At 43.4% G+C, this 13,309-nt stretch overlaps 1 protein-coding gene across 1 annotated transcript; it reads left to right on the top strand.

Moving 5' to 3' along the window:
* The first annotated feature begins 2,386 nt into the window (after positions 1 to 2,386).
* On the top strand, positions 2,387 to 10,133 carry slc6a7 (solute carrier family 6 member 7). Its single transcript, XM_079283166.1, has 14 exons — positions 2,387 to 2,509; positions 4,166 to 4,400; positions 4,926 to 5,057; positions 5,676 to 5,886; positions 6,991 to 7,129; positions 7,246 to 7,380; positions 7,493 to 7,596; positions 7,684 to 7,808; positions 7,910 to 8,022; positions 8,116 to 8,253; positions 8,342 to 8,441; positions 8,641 to 8,759; positions 9,553 to 9,726; positions 9,904 to 10,133. The coding sequence occupies exons 1-14, from the start codon at positions 2,450 to 2,452 to the stop codon at positions 10,072 to 10,074; spliced, it is 1,956 nt and encodes a 651-aa protein (XP_079139292.1). The 5' UTR covers positions 2,387 to 2,449; the 3' UTR covers positions 10,075 to 10,133.
* Positions 10,134 to 13,309: the final 3,176 nt, after the last annotated feature.

Here is a 13,309-nt window from a genome sequence, read left to right as displayed (position 1 = left end):
CTGCTTGCTTACTTTGATCCAGTCTATTTATAAGTGAGCGACAGGCCGCCTCCATCTCAGGACTGGGGTTATCCAGGACGTGTCGGCACCATCTGAGAGCAGAATCACTTCTCTCCACAAACACCTGCTTCTTTGAAGGCTCGTACAACCTGTGAGGAACACTTTGCTCGCTGTGAACATATCTCACTCCTGCACTACAAGAACAGACCTGTTCATTAAATATGAAGGAAATTTTTCTTTTTTAGCCCAAAGTCCCACTCTCAGACATTATTTCTGTGGATCTGATAGCACCTACCAGCTCTCTTCATCCCGCACATCGTCCTCTACATCAAGGAGCTCCACCGAGTCCAAAGCAGACTCTTCCTCCTCTGGCTCTTCCCTTTCCCAGAGGTCTTTTTGACAGTTATACAACATCCCATCTGTGGCACAGCAAGGCAAAAGTGAATTACACCCTGACTTCAAATGATTGAGTCTTATTCTAGCGTCCATGGCAAATGACCGACTGTTACAACTCTTGACTCTTGCTCGCTCTGCCTCCTTCCATATGCTGCAGTATGGATCTGAATTGTCCTCCAGCCTGACAGAGCTGCCTCTCAACTCACTGCAGAGAAGATGATGGTTTGCACTTGTGTCGAACCCCACTGGTGGCTGATTGGAAAAATACGAGCTCCAATCGCCTGTCAATTGGTTTTGGAGATCCATTTTTCTCAATGAAATCAATCCTCTTCTCACTTCTTCAAGCTCTCGTCCAGTTATGTTTCTATTCCGCCGCACTCCTCCACAATGAGTATGTTGGCTGGTGCCAAACGAGGATCCGATCAAAGTGGGCTAAATCTTCATCGTCAACAATGTGATTCTTTAAAGTTCCAACTATGGTAATTTTGCTCTGCACCAGCAGCAGCAACAGTGTTCACTACACTATCCATCGACCCAGATTTGTTGAGTAGGGCTGTTAAGTATAGACACCCAACAGATTGGATGGATTTAGAGAAGCATCAGGAGCTTATGTGGATTAAAGAGTCCACGAGTTGCTACTAAGAAAGAAAAAGAGCCACTCAACATCACACCATCAAAGCTATTGTGGACAACAGGCTATTAAAAAACCTTGGTTGAGTCATGTAAAATGTCTCCCTCTGTAGTGTTAATTCGTAGATAAGATGTGTTTTCTCCTCGATACGGCCTTTAATATATCAGTTTATGTTCATTTTGGTGGGAGGAGCTATTGTTTCCAGTGCAGCGGCTCGCATATGAAATGCTATTGCTGAATGTCTGAGGTTGATTGCTTTCAAATGTGAGCCAACCTGACTCACTCATCACACCCAAGGAAGTCGTACTGAGAAGTGTGGTCAGAAATGTTTCTCTCTCGCTCTCACACACACACACACACACACACACACACACACACACACACACACACACACACACACACACACACACACACACACACAAACAAGCAGATGAACACAAGATGTTGAGCTTCCCTTTCAGCCATGTGAAACCTAAAACTCTCCTCCTTTCTCGCCGACACCCCATTAAGTGCAATGCTGCTCTGGTTTTGTTTTGTTTTCTGTAACCACAAACATAAAGTTATGTTGAATCCAGTGACACTAAACTAACTGACTACTGGACAGCTGCAGAATGTTGAGCATCTATAAAGTTCATGTACTTTTCACACACGAAGTCTGGCATTTCAGACGAATATTCATCGCTATATTTCAGATTTTCAGCAGCCAACACGATCAATGTATTAATAATATCATTATTTAATAATGATCTCTCGTCTCAAACTTTTAAAAATACATGAATAGACAGATGGGACATTTTACTACTGTATAGAACTAATTGTCAAGAATGAACTCTTAGGTATGGCGTTATGTACCTGTTCATGACCTCAAAGTATAGGCTTACTTTTAAAGTAACATTCTACCTGGTAGACTACTAATGTTGTTGATTCTGTTGGTGGTGTGACCCAGGGTCCATAAAGATTTCCTACACATACTTTTATGATACAACAAAACATTACACTTAATATTATTTTCATAAGAAAATGTATGATTTGGTTTCAAAATAAATGGAACACAGCCCTCCAAAACATGTCAACGAGTCAACTCTGTCGTCATCTCACACAAAGCAACGCAGGTAAGGGAGGAGGTGTCTCCTCACCCTCCTCCCTCCCTCCCTCCCTGCCTCATTCACCGCCTCTAGTGTCCTCCTCGCCGCCCACCGGCCTGCTTCCTCATCTCGTCATCGCTGACGTCTCCCTGGGGTAACACTCGGCAAACACCGACTGTACTTCTTAAACTGCCACTAAAGAAACCACAGCATCATGGAGCGCTTCTAAGAGGACTCTCCCTTGTAAAAAAAAAAAAGAAGAAGAATGGATTAACGAGTGGCAAATAAACCAGTAAAGTAAAGTACCGCCTGTGCCGGCCGGCGACTTTGGGGGGAAATGCAGGAAGAAAACGGCAAGCCCGGGAGCCCCGCTGTACACAGTGCGACCACAGCGCAGGTAGGAGCGGAGGTCCTCAACAAACATCAACTGTGTGTATTAAGACTCGTCTCGTGTTAGACTGTGGGACTCCATTACGGGGGAATGTTACCCTCCAGGGGTCCAATAGGGGTGAAGGTTACTGGTCGTCACAGGGCAGGTAAGGTGTATTTAGAATAAGAAGCGGTCCAACCAGTCCGCCCACATCGCGCGCTCACCTTTCAGGATAGTCTTCCGGTACCGATACAGTCACACTGTAGACGGTAGAGATACACCATGTGTACTCAGCAGCAGCTGTGTTTGTCCTGACTCTTCTCAAGTCTTTACACAACAGACACACTTGCATTTAACACTATAAGGCATGTTGACATTGTGGATTTGAGTTTTCGCTCGAGCTTTGTGCCAATTAGATGTATAATGCTGACCCAGACCTCACGCAGTATTTGCGTTCCTCCTACAAGATTCAGGATTTTGTCATTTTTTATTTAATACATTTTTTGCAATTATAGAAAGTCCTCAGTGAAAGGAATTTTTCATTTAGTTTTGTTTTATAGAGCTGCAACGATCAGTTGTTTAATTAGTTAGTAAGGATGCAACAATCTGACTTTTTCCAGTCCCGATGGCGATACCTGGGCTTTGGGCCTCGGATCGGCCGGTGTTTAATCAATAAACTGTGTCCCTCACTGTGTGGAAGTGACTGAATAATTGTTGGAATGCTGTTAAGCATTCCAACTATTTGGCATCAGGCTTGATGTAAACATTGCTTTCCTAATGTAACAAATAATCAATGAATTGAATTCAAATTCCAGTTCATAATCTGTATATTATTTAAACATGTCAGTGAATTGATTGGCCCCATTGTCACCGATACCCGATCCAGCTGTTTGAGTCAGTATCGGCCTGATGTTGGTATTGGTGCATCCCTATTGATTAGTTGATGGACAGAAAAGTAATAGACTACAATTGATATCATCGATTTATTGTTGCAGTTGTTTTTCAAGCATTAACACCAAACATTATAGTTCCAGCTTCTCAAATAAGTACAAGTCTGTTATATGTTTAGTAAGCTGTTTAGCACAGCCTTTGATGCTGTTCATTGAATCATATTCAGTCTTCTTGGTTTTCTCTTGTTACTGCAATTGGTTTGACACATTCCTCTGTTTAGTCATCTTGTCAAGACAACTACATTATGCAGCATTTTAACTTCCTGTGTCCTACTTTGACGTCTCTATGCCTCCATATGTTAACATTTTCTCTTTGTGCATGGGAAAAATAGAGATATGCAAACAAATCTCAGAAAGACATCACAACTTGGATGACTAAAAACGTATGCATTACTTTTAATGAAACTATGGTTATTGTATTTGTGTCATTGGAGTAATTGATTAACTATCTGTAAACACTTAACAATGACGGTAACAGCACATAAAGCAGAAGTCCGGCCGTTATCTGTTAATCAGACTTCCTCCCTGAGACCTGACATGAGAAAATAGTTCCTCTCTTCTTTAGAGATGGACGACCTGCGGGAAGGAAGAGGAAGAATTAATCTAGTTGATGTCATACTTACATTCTAACCAGCAAATGTTTGTTGTTTTTACTTGGTAATGTACTCAAACAATAATGACTCATTCGAATCCTCATTGATTCATTCCCCGTTGCTTGATTTATTTACTCTAGAATTCAGTCCACTTGAACGGGTATACCGTCACTGAAAATGCCCACAACTCGACAGCTACGCCTTCACCTCAGCCAGAGTGTGACTCCAGAGCCCCGAGTCCTGATCCAGTTCCAGTGATTATCCCGAGGGAGCAGTGGGGAGGGAAGTACGAGTTCCTGCTCTCCTGTATCGGGTACTGCGTGGGGCTGGGCAACGTGTGGCGGTTCCCGTACCTTTGTTATCGCAATGGAGGAGGTGAGCAAGTCTACCAGCACGTTCGCTGAATTACCTTGTTGTTGAAATGTGCTATACAAATAAACTTGCCTTGCCTTGCCTTGCCTCTGAAGTCTCAAATGCTTTAAATGCCGTATTGTCTGTCATGATTTGTTACACCCATTTGGGCAAGAGGCCCTCTCAGCCCCGCCCTTGGGTGTGCACTGTCTTCCTATTCATGCCGGCAAACTTTCCACACTCGGTCTAGAGCTCTCCATGGCAGCCCAAAACATTTGCTAATCCTTCAGGTTTTCCTTGATTACACCCCAGACACAGGGTCCGCCTGTCTAACCCAGCCCAGTGCACTGTGCATCCCCTTCTGAAACATGTTGGAGCTTGACTAACAGTAAAGCTGAATAACATCGGCCTGTGAAGCGCCACCTAGACGGAGAGTGTCGTTAGCGAACCTGCCTCTACAGCCCGTCTGATATGTTGCTGCACTAAACAAGCCATTGTCTCCCCAAGCACCGCCCTTCCTCAACCTGCCGTATTTTGTATTCTTCGCAGGCGTGTTTCTCATCCCCTACTTCATTATGCTGTTCGTCACGGGTGTTCCACTGTTCCTCATGGAGCTAAGTTTAGGCCAGTACGGAGCGGCCGGCCCCATCACTGTGTGGAAATGCTGCCCTCTGCTCAAAGGTAACACCCCTCCTGTGTCGTCGTGCTTTTGAGCCCATGTATTCACCCCACTTACAGACGCTGCAATTCAGTGGCACAACCTTGAAGCCTTTTGGAGATAATCATGTCATGGTGGTGACTCGATGTAATTAGTAAGACGGTGTTAAATGTAATAGAAATATTGCATCACAGTTCTACATTAACTCTCCTGGAATCTTGATCCTCCGGTTTGAAGTGAGCAGGATCTCAAGTTGACGTCAATATGCCCGTGACACCAGTCAGCCCAGCCTAACGTACAGTCAAGGAAAATAACTGGCTGAGTCACATCACGGCATCACCTCACTAAAATGCATCATGTGGCCCTAAGAATGCCTGAGAGCTCTGCAGCTGCTAAATATAGACATCTGATAAAGAACCAGCAATAGAGCCAGAAAGGTTTTTTTTATCAAAAGCAGTATTTTTATTTTTAACTGGAAGGAGTGATACACTCTGAGGTGTTCATTATATATATTTTTGTTTCTTCTACCACTTTATACAACAGGGGGTTCATAGCTACTTGAATACTGAAACGGTGTCCTTACATAAGAGTGCATATCCATATTTCTTCTGAGATATTAAAGGTTGCGTCTCTCCCTGTAGGTATTGGCATTGGGATGCTCTGTGTGTCCACGCTGGTGTGTCTATACTACAACATCATTATAGCGTGGACGTTTTACTACCTGGCCAGCTCGCTGCAGAGCCCTCTGCCCTGGTCCTGTGACGCTGTAGCCAATGTGGGTCTCTGTGGAAACGCCACCGCGGGTAACGGCTCCACCGGTCACAGACTCAGCCCCACAGAAAAATTCTGGAAGTAAGTTCTTATTTGTGAAAAGGCCTCCTCTACAGGTTTATGCAAGCTGTTGTGAAACAAATGACTCATGCTGCTTCATGTTTATTTATATGTCGTGTTATTTTATATTACACATTTCTGCACTGCTTTTTGACAGAGTTGTAAATAGCTCGAGCATGCTGTGGACACGCCCTGATCAAATACTACAAACATCAAACTGGTTGTTTTGTCACCTTTTCAGCTGTTAGTACTCAGGACTTTGCAGCAACCCCCTATATGATGCCTGGAAATATATTTCATCACACAGTCATAACACCTACACTATATATATATTTCAAACTTCCAATTTGCCAATATAAATCCTTGTGTTCTTATAACAACAGTTGTAAGGCCTTATGACCTTAATAGTTAAGTATCACAGTTACTCCTCAGATCTCTGAATACATTTAGCAGCCACAGTACCTCAATGGTCTGTTTCAAGTAAAGGTAAGGGTCTGTTGATGTATGGCAAACAAACCAAATGGTTCATACAGAGGCAAGGTACAATATCTAGGGCAGTTTGTTGACCCAATCACCAGAGCAAAGCAGGCATTCAGAGTCTTTGAGAAAGGCAACTCTCCCCTTGATGAATCTGTCCAGCTCCACTTCGCACATACTGACTTGACGTGTGTATGTGTGCTCTGCTGCGAATACCGCGGATTAGTCAAAGGAAATGGATTCTATTGAATTGAACTGAGCAAAGGTGTAGCGGCACAAAGAGAACAGAAACCACTGGCTTGTTGGTCGAGCATCTCAAGTGAATTGCGTTCGAATGCTTCCAACGACAGAAATACCTGACTTCATGTCTATCCCTCTCCTCCCCTCATAGTGTATCAGTCCGTAAAGCACTGTGTAATACATGACGGTGTTCATGAATATATATGTAGAAATCTGCCAAGTAATGGATAATATAGAGCGCTATGAACAATGGTCTTTTTCTTCACTCCCACTCAGTTATTAATAGATCCAGCTTAACGGCCGGGCCCTGTTCACTGCGCGTCAGTCAATGCGTTACATTGTGTTCCAATAGGTATGGTAAGTGGTGTGCTGTTTTACATGCTTGTGCTTGACTTGTGTGTCTTGCAGCGAGCAGGTGCTGGGTGTGGTAAACAGCGAGGGCCTCCACGACCCGGGCCCTGTCCGGTGGCAGCTGGCCCTGTGCCTCCTGGCTGCCTGGGTCATCATCTTCCTCTGTATACTGAAGGGCATCCGCAGCTCTGGCAAGGTGAATCAACACAAAGTTGTCATTGTCAGCTCCCACAAAGCACACACACGCACACACGATCCTGCCCTTTTGCTGCCATATCGTGTCTAATGTGTCTGTGCCGCCTGTGCTTTCAGGTGGTTTATGTGACGGCTACCTTCCCGTACGTTGTGCTCATTGTTTTGATCATCAGAGGTGCTACACTGGAGGGCTCTCTTCAGGGCATTGCCTTCTACCTCACACCAGACTGGAGCCGATTAGCCAACGCACAGGTACTTCTGATGGTAGACGGGCACATATGAGGCTGAACAGTGACACGGATTTGTTTATAAAGAACTAGATATTTCCGTTGTTTAACGCGTATTTCTGTCTGATGCATTGCAGGTGTGGAATGACGCGGCCTCACAGGTCTTTTACTCCTTAGGTATTGGCGTTGGAGGGCTGCTTTCTATGGCCTCTTACAATAAGTTTGACAACAATGTCATCAGGTGAGTTTGTACTCTGACGTACCATTTGCTCCGTTGTTGCGGTCATGACGGGTTCAGTCTCTTAATCGTGGTTCGTTCGGCTTTCAGGGACACTTTGATTATCACCGGAGGAAACTGCGGCACCAGCTTCTTTGCAGGTTTTGCCATATTCTCAATCCTGGGTCACATGGCATGGAAGAAGGGAGTGCCCGTCGGGGAGGTGGCAGATTCAGGTAGTTAATTACTTCAAATAATTTCATGCATTTTGTATTAAACTTCTGTGTTACGCATATATCGCCTGCTTTGACCCTGATGTATTCCTATTTGCCGTCAGGTCCTGGGTTGGCCTTCGTTGCTTACCCAGAGGCCCTTGCTCTGCTGCCAGGCTCTGTGTTCTGGTCCATTATGTTCTTCCTCATGCTCTTTATGCTGGGGGTCGACACGCTGGTGAGGCCACATACCACACGCAGAGACATTAGCAGAAATAAAGATGTACGAGTCCCCGTACGTTTCAAACCTTCTGCTCTGCTGCTTTCACAGTTTGGCAACATGGAGGGCATCACTACGGCCGTGCTGGATGAGTTCCCGCACCTCAGAGCAAACATGCTGCACAAGTCTTTGTTCTTGGGCGCTCTGTGTTTTTGCTTCTACCTCATGGGTCTCCTGTTAGTGACTAATGTGAGTGTGCTACGCTGGAGTAAGTGATGCATGAGGCTTTAAATGTGATCCCTCTCCCAATTCACCTTTGCTGTCTGTGTCTTCACAGGGAGGGATTTATTGGTTCACTCTCATTGACTCCTTCAGTACTAGTTTCGGCCTCATCATCATCACCCTCTTCATGTGCATTGGCATCTCCTTCTTCTACGGTAGCCCATCACACACCACTAACCTTCTCATCAAACTCCTCTAACACCACATCATCGCTCCGAGTGCCCTTCTATTATTTGTATTTACTGTATCAGTGTCCACCAATTTGTCAACACATTGAACACGTGATCTGTTATGCTGTGTTGTCCCGATGATATCTTCTCCTAACACGCAACTCTTAATGAACGTTTCTGTTAGGAGTCAACCAGTTCTGTCAGGACATCATTGATATGATCTGCCCCTGCCCTGGCTGGTGCATCAAAGTGCTGTTTTACTTCAAAGCATGCTGGGCTTTCTTCACTCCATTTCTTCTGCTGGTGAGTAAGCGCACGAGTATTAATGGTGATATTTGTTGTTAGTAGATGCAGGGACAATGTGACATCCACATTGGTTATCCATGATGAGTATGACAAATGCCTTTTTACAATCTATCTATTAAGACATCATAAATGCAGTTGGCGTATTGTGTTATCTGATCTCTATTTCTAAAATCCAAAATGCACTGACATTAATAGGTTTTGTATAATGTTTTCGAAATCAAAGTTAGTTTACTAAAGCTCATATTCTAGCCTTTCAGTATTGTTGGTTTGCGTCAGTTGCACAATCCATGTTACGTCACTCCCTCTAATATTTCTGCCGCTCTAGAAGCAGGATTACCATTTACAGCAATACTTGATATAGAAGTACCTTTTTGATGCAACCTTTAAATGTACTGTGTTGTTTCACTTACAGTCAAAGAGTAATTTGATACGGGGTGAAACCCTGTGCTGTCCCAGTGAGTTAAAAACATCCCATTAAATGACTAAAGAGTTCATCGTTAACTGAGGGAGAACACAGTTACGATAACTCAATTACCAACTGCTGCAAAAGTTCCACCGAGAAAACTTAAACGGCATCACTACGTTGAAATGAAGCCAACTGTGCTGGAATGTCCACAATAGCAGTTGTGAATAATTCAAGAGGAGAAACTGACATTCAATCTGAGCCCCCCCCCCCTGTAGCATTTCTCTGCTGGCCTTCTCATTCACTCTTCTGCTGCCATTGTGGCTTTTTTGTTTGGATGACAACATTCCTCTGCTCACCCTGTGCCTTTCCCCCTTGCGGCTGTAGTTCATCCTGACCTACATCTTCATTGAGATGTACAACACATCGCTCCACTACGGGTCCTATGTGTATCCACGCTGGGGTAAAGCGCTGGGAGTGTGCATGGGCGCGACCTGCTGCCTACAGATCCCCATCTGGGCCATTGTGGCCATCAGCAAGGAAACTGGAACACTGAAAGAGGTCCGTAGCAGCACTATGTCATTCTGTCACTGGAAGGTCCGGTTGCACCTCTGCCATGATCACACCTACTGTCACTGTCACTGCTTGTATCCGTTTGAACAGACAGCGCAACACTGGTAGATGAAATGACCTGTGTATGAGGGTTCATGACCGCCGTCTCTTGCCTCTCTTTTGCAGCGTTTCCAGAAATCGATTCGACCGCTGAACTCCTGGAGGGTGAACAACTTGAACAGCAGCAATAGAGTAGAGGAGCGCATGGAGCCCGAGAGGGTGGAGGCTCCGTTCACCGTCACGCTCACGGATATGGACTTTACTGCGATGAACTGGGAGATGGGAAGCCAGGCGTGACAGCACAAAGAGCTGTGATGAACAAACTACGTTGTCAGGAGACAGACGAATTTATGATTTTTTGTTTTTATGTTATTCGCGCCAGCTAGGCTCTGGTTGCCGTGTCTGAACAGACTGTGTATCCTGCAGGGCAGTGTGGATTGTTGCTTTATTTATACTATTATGTATGTTGGAATTATATTAATGTAACTTTTTTTTTTACATTGTGTTGAATGTACAGTTACAACTGTAAAGTTTGGATCATCTTTATCTTAGATGGTATAATAGGACTCTATCAGGACATTTGGATGCAATGACCCTGAAGGGTATCTGTTGGTTATATTAATTATCATAGTAGCATAGTACAATGAATTTTCACTGACGGCAGTCAACAGCAGCTGAAGGGACCAGACGTCATATCCTCATGTACAAAGAGGAGGGGCAAAAAAGTGCAGTGTCTCTAGACTGTTGCCTTCAACAACCACGATGGACGTGGAAAGGTGACCACAAAACATGTGCCTGCCAGAATAAATGCTGCACCGAGTCAGGAATATTTTCAAAAACGAATGATTAAAGGAACTATTAGGTACAGTCCATGCTTCCATATGCCTTCGCTGAACATCTGGATTTCAAATTGCCAGTTCCTGCAGAAAATGCAGCCATCAGTTGACTTTCTTGCTCAGGATAAATCGATTTGATCACATTTAAAACTACCTTCTATGTTATTAATGTAGACAGGCTTTTAAGTGGGACTGTCTAGCTATCCTTTGTTTTCCTTCAAAAATAAATTGATGGAGTCAGTGAGTATCTACAGAAGAAGGCTTTTGTTTTTTTTCTATGTTTACGGGAACTTGGCTTTGACAGTTCTTCATTGTCAATTTCCCCTCTGCTACAAGCACAAAGCCCTCCTTTAATCATTGTTTAGCATTGGTTACATGTATTACTTGGAGGGACACTCATTGGTTGAATGTATTACCCATTTTGAGGACGTGATTATTGTCATTGTATCAATCTTTCTTACATTTCTCACAAGTTTCTGAAGGCGCAAATGTTACTCTGATTTGAGGACCTGCTTCGAGAAGAAATCAACATCATATTGAATGTTATTTATTTTGCAAATTACCCAAACTATTTAATTTATAAATGTTATTAGACCCTATGCTAGAAAAGCCCAATGATATTAAACTTGGGACATAAAGGAAATAATATGATAAAAAGATAAGATACTCCTTTATTAGTCCCGCAGCGGGGACATTTTCAGGATTACAGCAGCATATAGTATGATCATAATAAGACAAACAAGATCACAACAAGTATTATAGATAAGAAATTAAAATAATATGAAGAATTACAAGAAGACCTCACCCAGATGAGACTTGTTCACATCAGTCGCATGAAGGTGTTTATCTTTTGAAGTGTCAGATAAAACTGTTTTCGAGGGCATATGCGCTTTGTGTCTTGTTGCAACTAAGTGGACGATGACTGATAAAAGAAACCTGTCGTATCTGCAATACCTGCATTTTTTAAATGCTTTCAGTCACATGGAACTTTTGATTTGTGTGTATTTATGATAAGCATCATTGTTTTCTCTCTCAGAGCATATTGAAAGCAGAATCATATTTTTAAACCTTCGATGAACATGTTAATATCCTTTGTTTTAGGATTGTATGATCACGCCATGAAACTCTAATTTTAGCAAATCTCTTTGCCTTCATACACCTTGTTGCCATTCTCTTGCATATTGATATGCACAATGATTAAATATTAGTATTCCTTTTTTGTGACTTTTGGATATTTTTCTTTCAAAGATGTCTGATGAAAACTAATTGTGAGATGATCGTATGACGTCAACATCAGTTGTATTTATTGTATATTGAGTTTGCAGAGTTCCCTATATAATATTAGTTTTGAAACAATAAACTAATGGTGATCATATGGTGAAAGGATACACACAACAAATACTCTCAGGGAAACATTGGCTATTTCAAATGGAATTCAATTGAGGTAACAAAGAGGATGTTTTCTTTGTCTGTGACACAAAGTGTAAAGCTGCGTTCACACCGGTCGCGTCGATTTTTTGACGCGCGTCGAGATTACATACAAAGTCTGTGCACAGACGCGATGAGAATGGCGCGCCGCGATTTTGCGATGGCGCGGCGGACGCCGCAAAATCGCCAACGCGTTGAAATTTTTCAACTTCTGCGAAATAATCGCGTGACGCTGTGGCGCGATAGCCTATCAGCGTTGAGTTGCTCCCCCTGTCATCACTGACTTCCTGCCGTTGTTGAATCAGGAAATAAATCCTGTAGCCGTCTGTGTTCACCCAGAGCTCTACGATACCTCATATCAACAGAGACCGGACCAAACTATGCGTATACATGTGTGTGTGTGTGTAAACCATACGGTACAAACAATGAATAGACGCTGCCGTATTTACGTCTACATGACGTAATTGAGTGCTGGTGGAGCTGCTACGATGTTAGCATAGCCTAGCACCGATCCATCACAGCTCCATTGAGAAGACCAGTAGCCTAAAAATCGGTATCATTACGTGGTTATTTCGGAGTCCCTTTTTGTCGGTTTATTGAAAAATAAATAGTAACACTAGTGATTATTACCACAAGAGGGCAATGGTTGCACAAAGATTAAGGTGCAGAGTAGGCACATTTAATCCAATGTGTTTTACATTTGTTACAAAGAGAACTGATTGAAGCCTACTTGACAATGCTGATATGAATGTTACCTTAATAAATTAAGAAAGTTAAAACATCAGTGCGTAATAACATATAGAAGGAAGTGAAAACAAACAAAAAAATTAAATGGGGGCGCAGGGGCAGTAGAATAGACATGTACGTTCTACATCATCAAATAACAACTACACCTACATTTAATTAGCTGAAATTACCGCATACCTTCCATTTACAGTATGGGTGGTGGTTATGGCGGGATAAATGCTAATGAGCGGATGTTGCGTATATATTTTCCCGCGTTTTCATCTGGTGGGTTTGGGTTCGTTCGATTGTGGTCTGTCACGTGATCCATGTGAAAGGACACTCACAGGGAGTTTAAGAAAAGTATAACGCTGTAACCCGGTTATCTCATGAAACTGTCGCCAGTGCCCGGTTTAAACAGACTCATACGAGCAGATACACCCAGTGGGCTGGTTAGTATACACGGAGTAGTAAACACTGACGGGTTGTGCGTCTAAAACCGGAGACTCTGGCGGCTCCGGCACGCCGCGGCGCACAGCTGTGAT

The sequence above is a fragment of the Melanostigma gelatinosum genome (assembly GCF_949748355.1).
Source record: "Melanostigma gelatinosum genome assembly, chromosome: 14".
NCBI classification, from domain to species: Eukaryota; Metazoa; Chordata; class Actinopteri; order Perciformes; family Zoarcidae; genus Melanostigma; species Melanostigma gelatinosum.
This window is presented reverse-complemented; position numbering and strand designations above follow the sequence as displayed.

Bases quoted from the DNA above. Each gene is read 5' to 3' on its own strand.
- slc6a7 (XM_079283166.1), top strand. From the start codon at position 2,450: ATGCAGGAAGAAAACGGCAAGCCCGGGAGCCCCGCTGTACACAGTGCG. The intron at 4,401-4,925 runs GTGAGCAAGTCT...TATTCTTCGCAG, and splicing joins TTGTTATCGCAATGGAGGAG to GCGTGTTTCTCATCCCCTAC. The intron at 5,058-5,675 runs GTAACACCCCTC...CTCTCCCTGTAG, and splicing joins ATGCTGCCCTCTGCTCAAAG to GTATTGGCATTGGGATGCTC.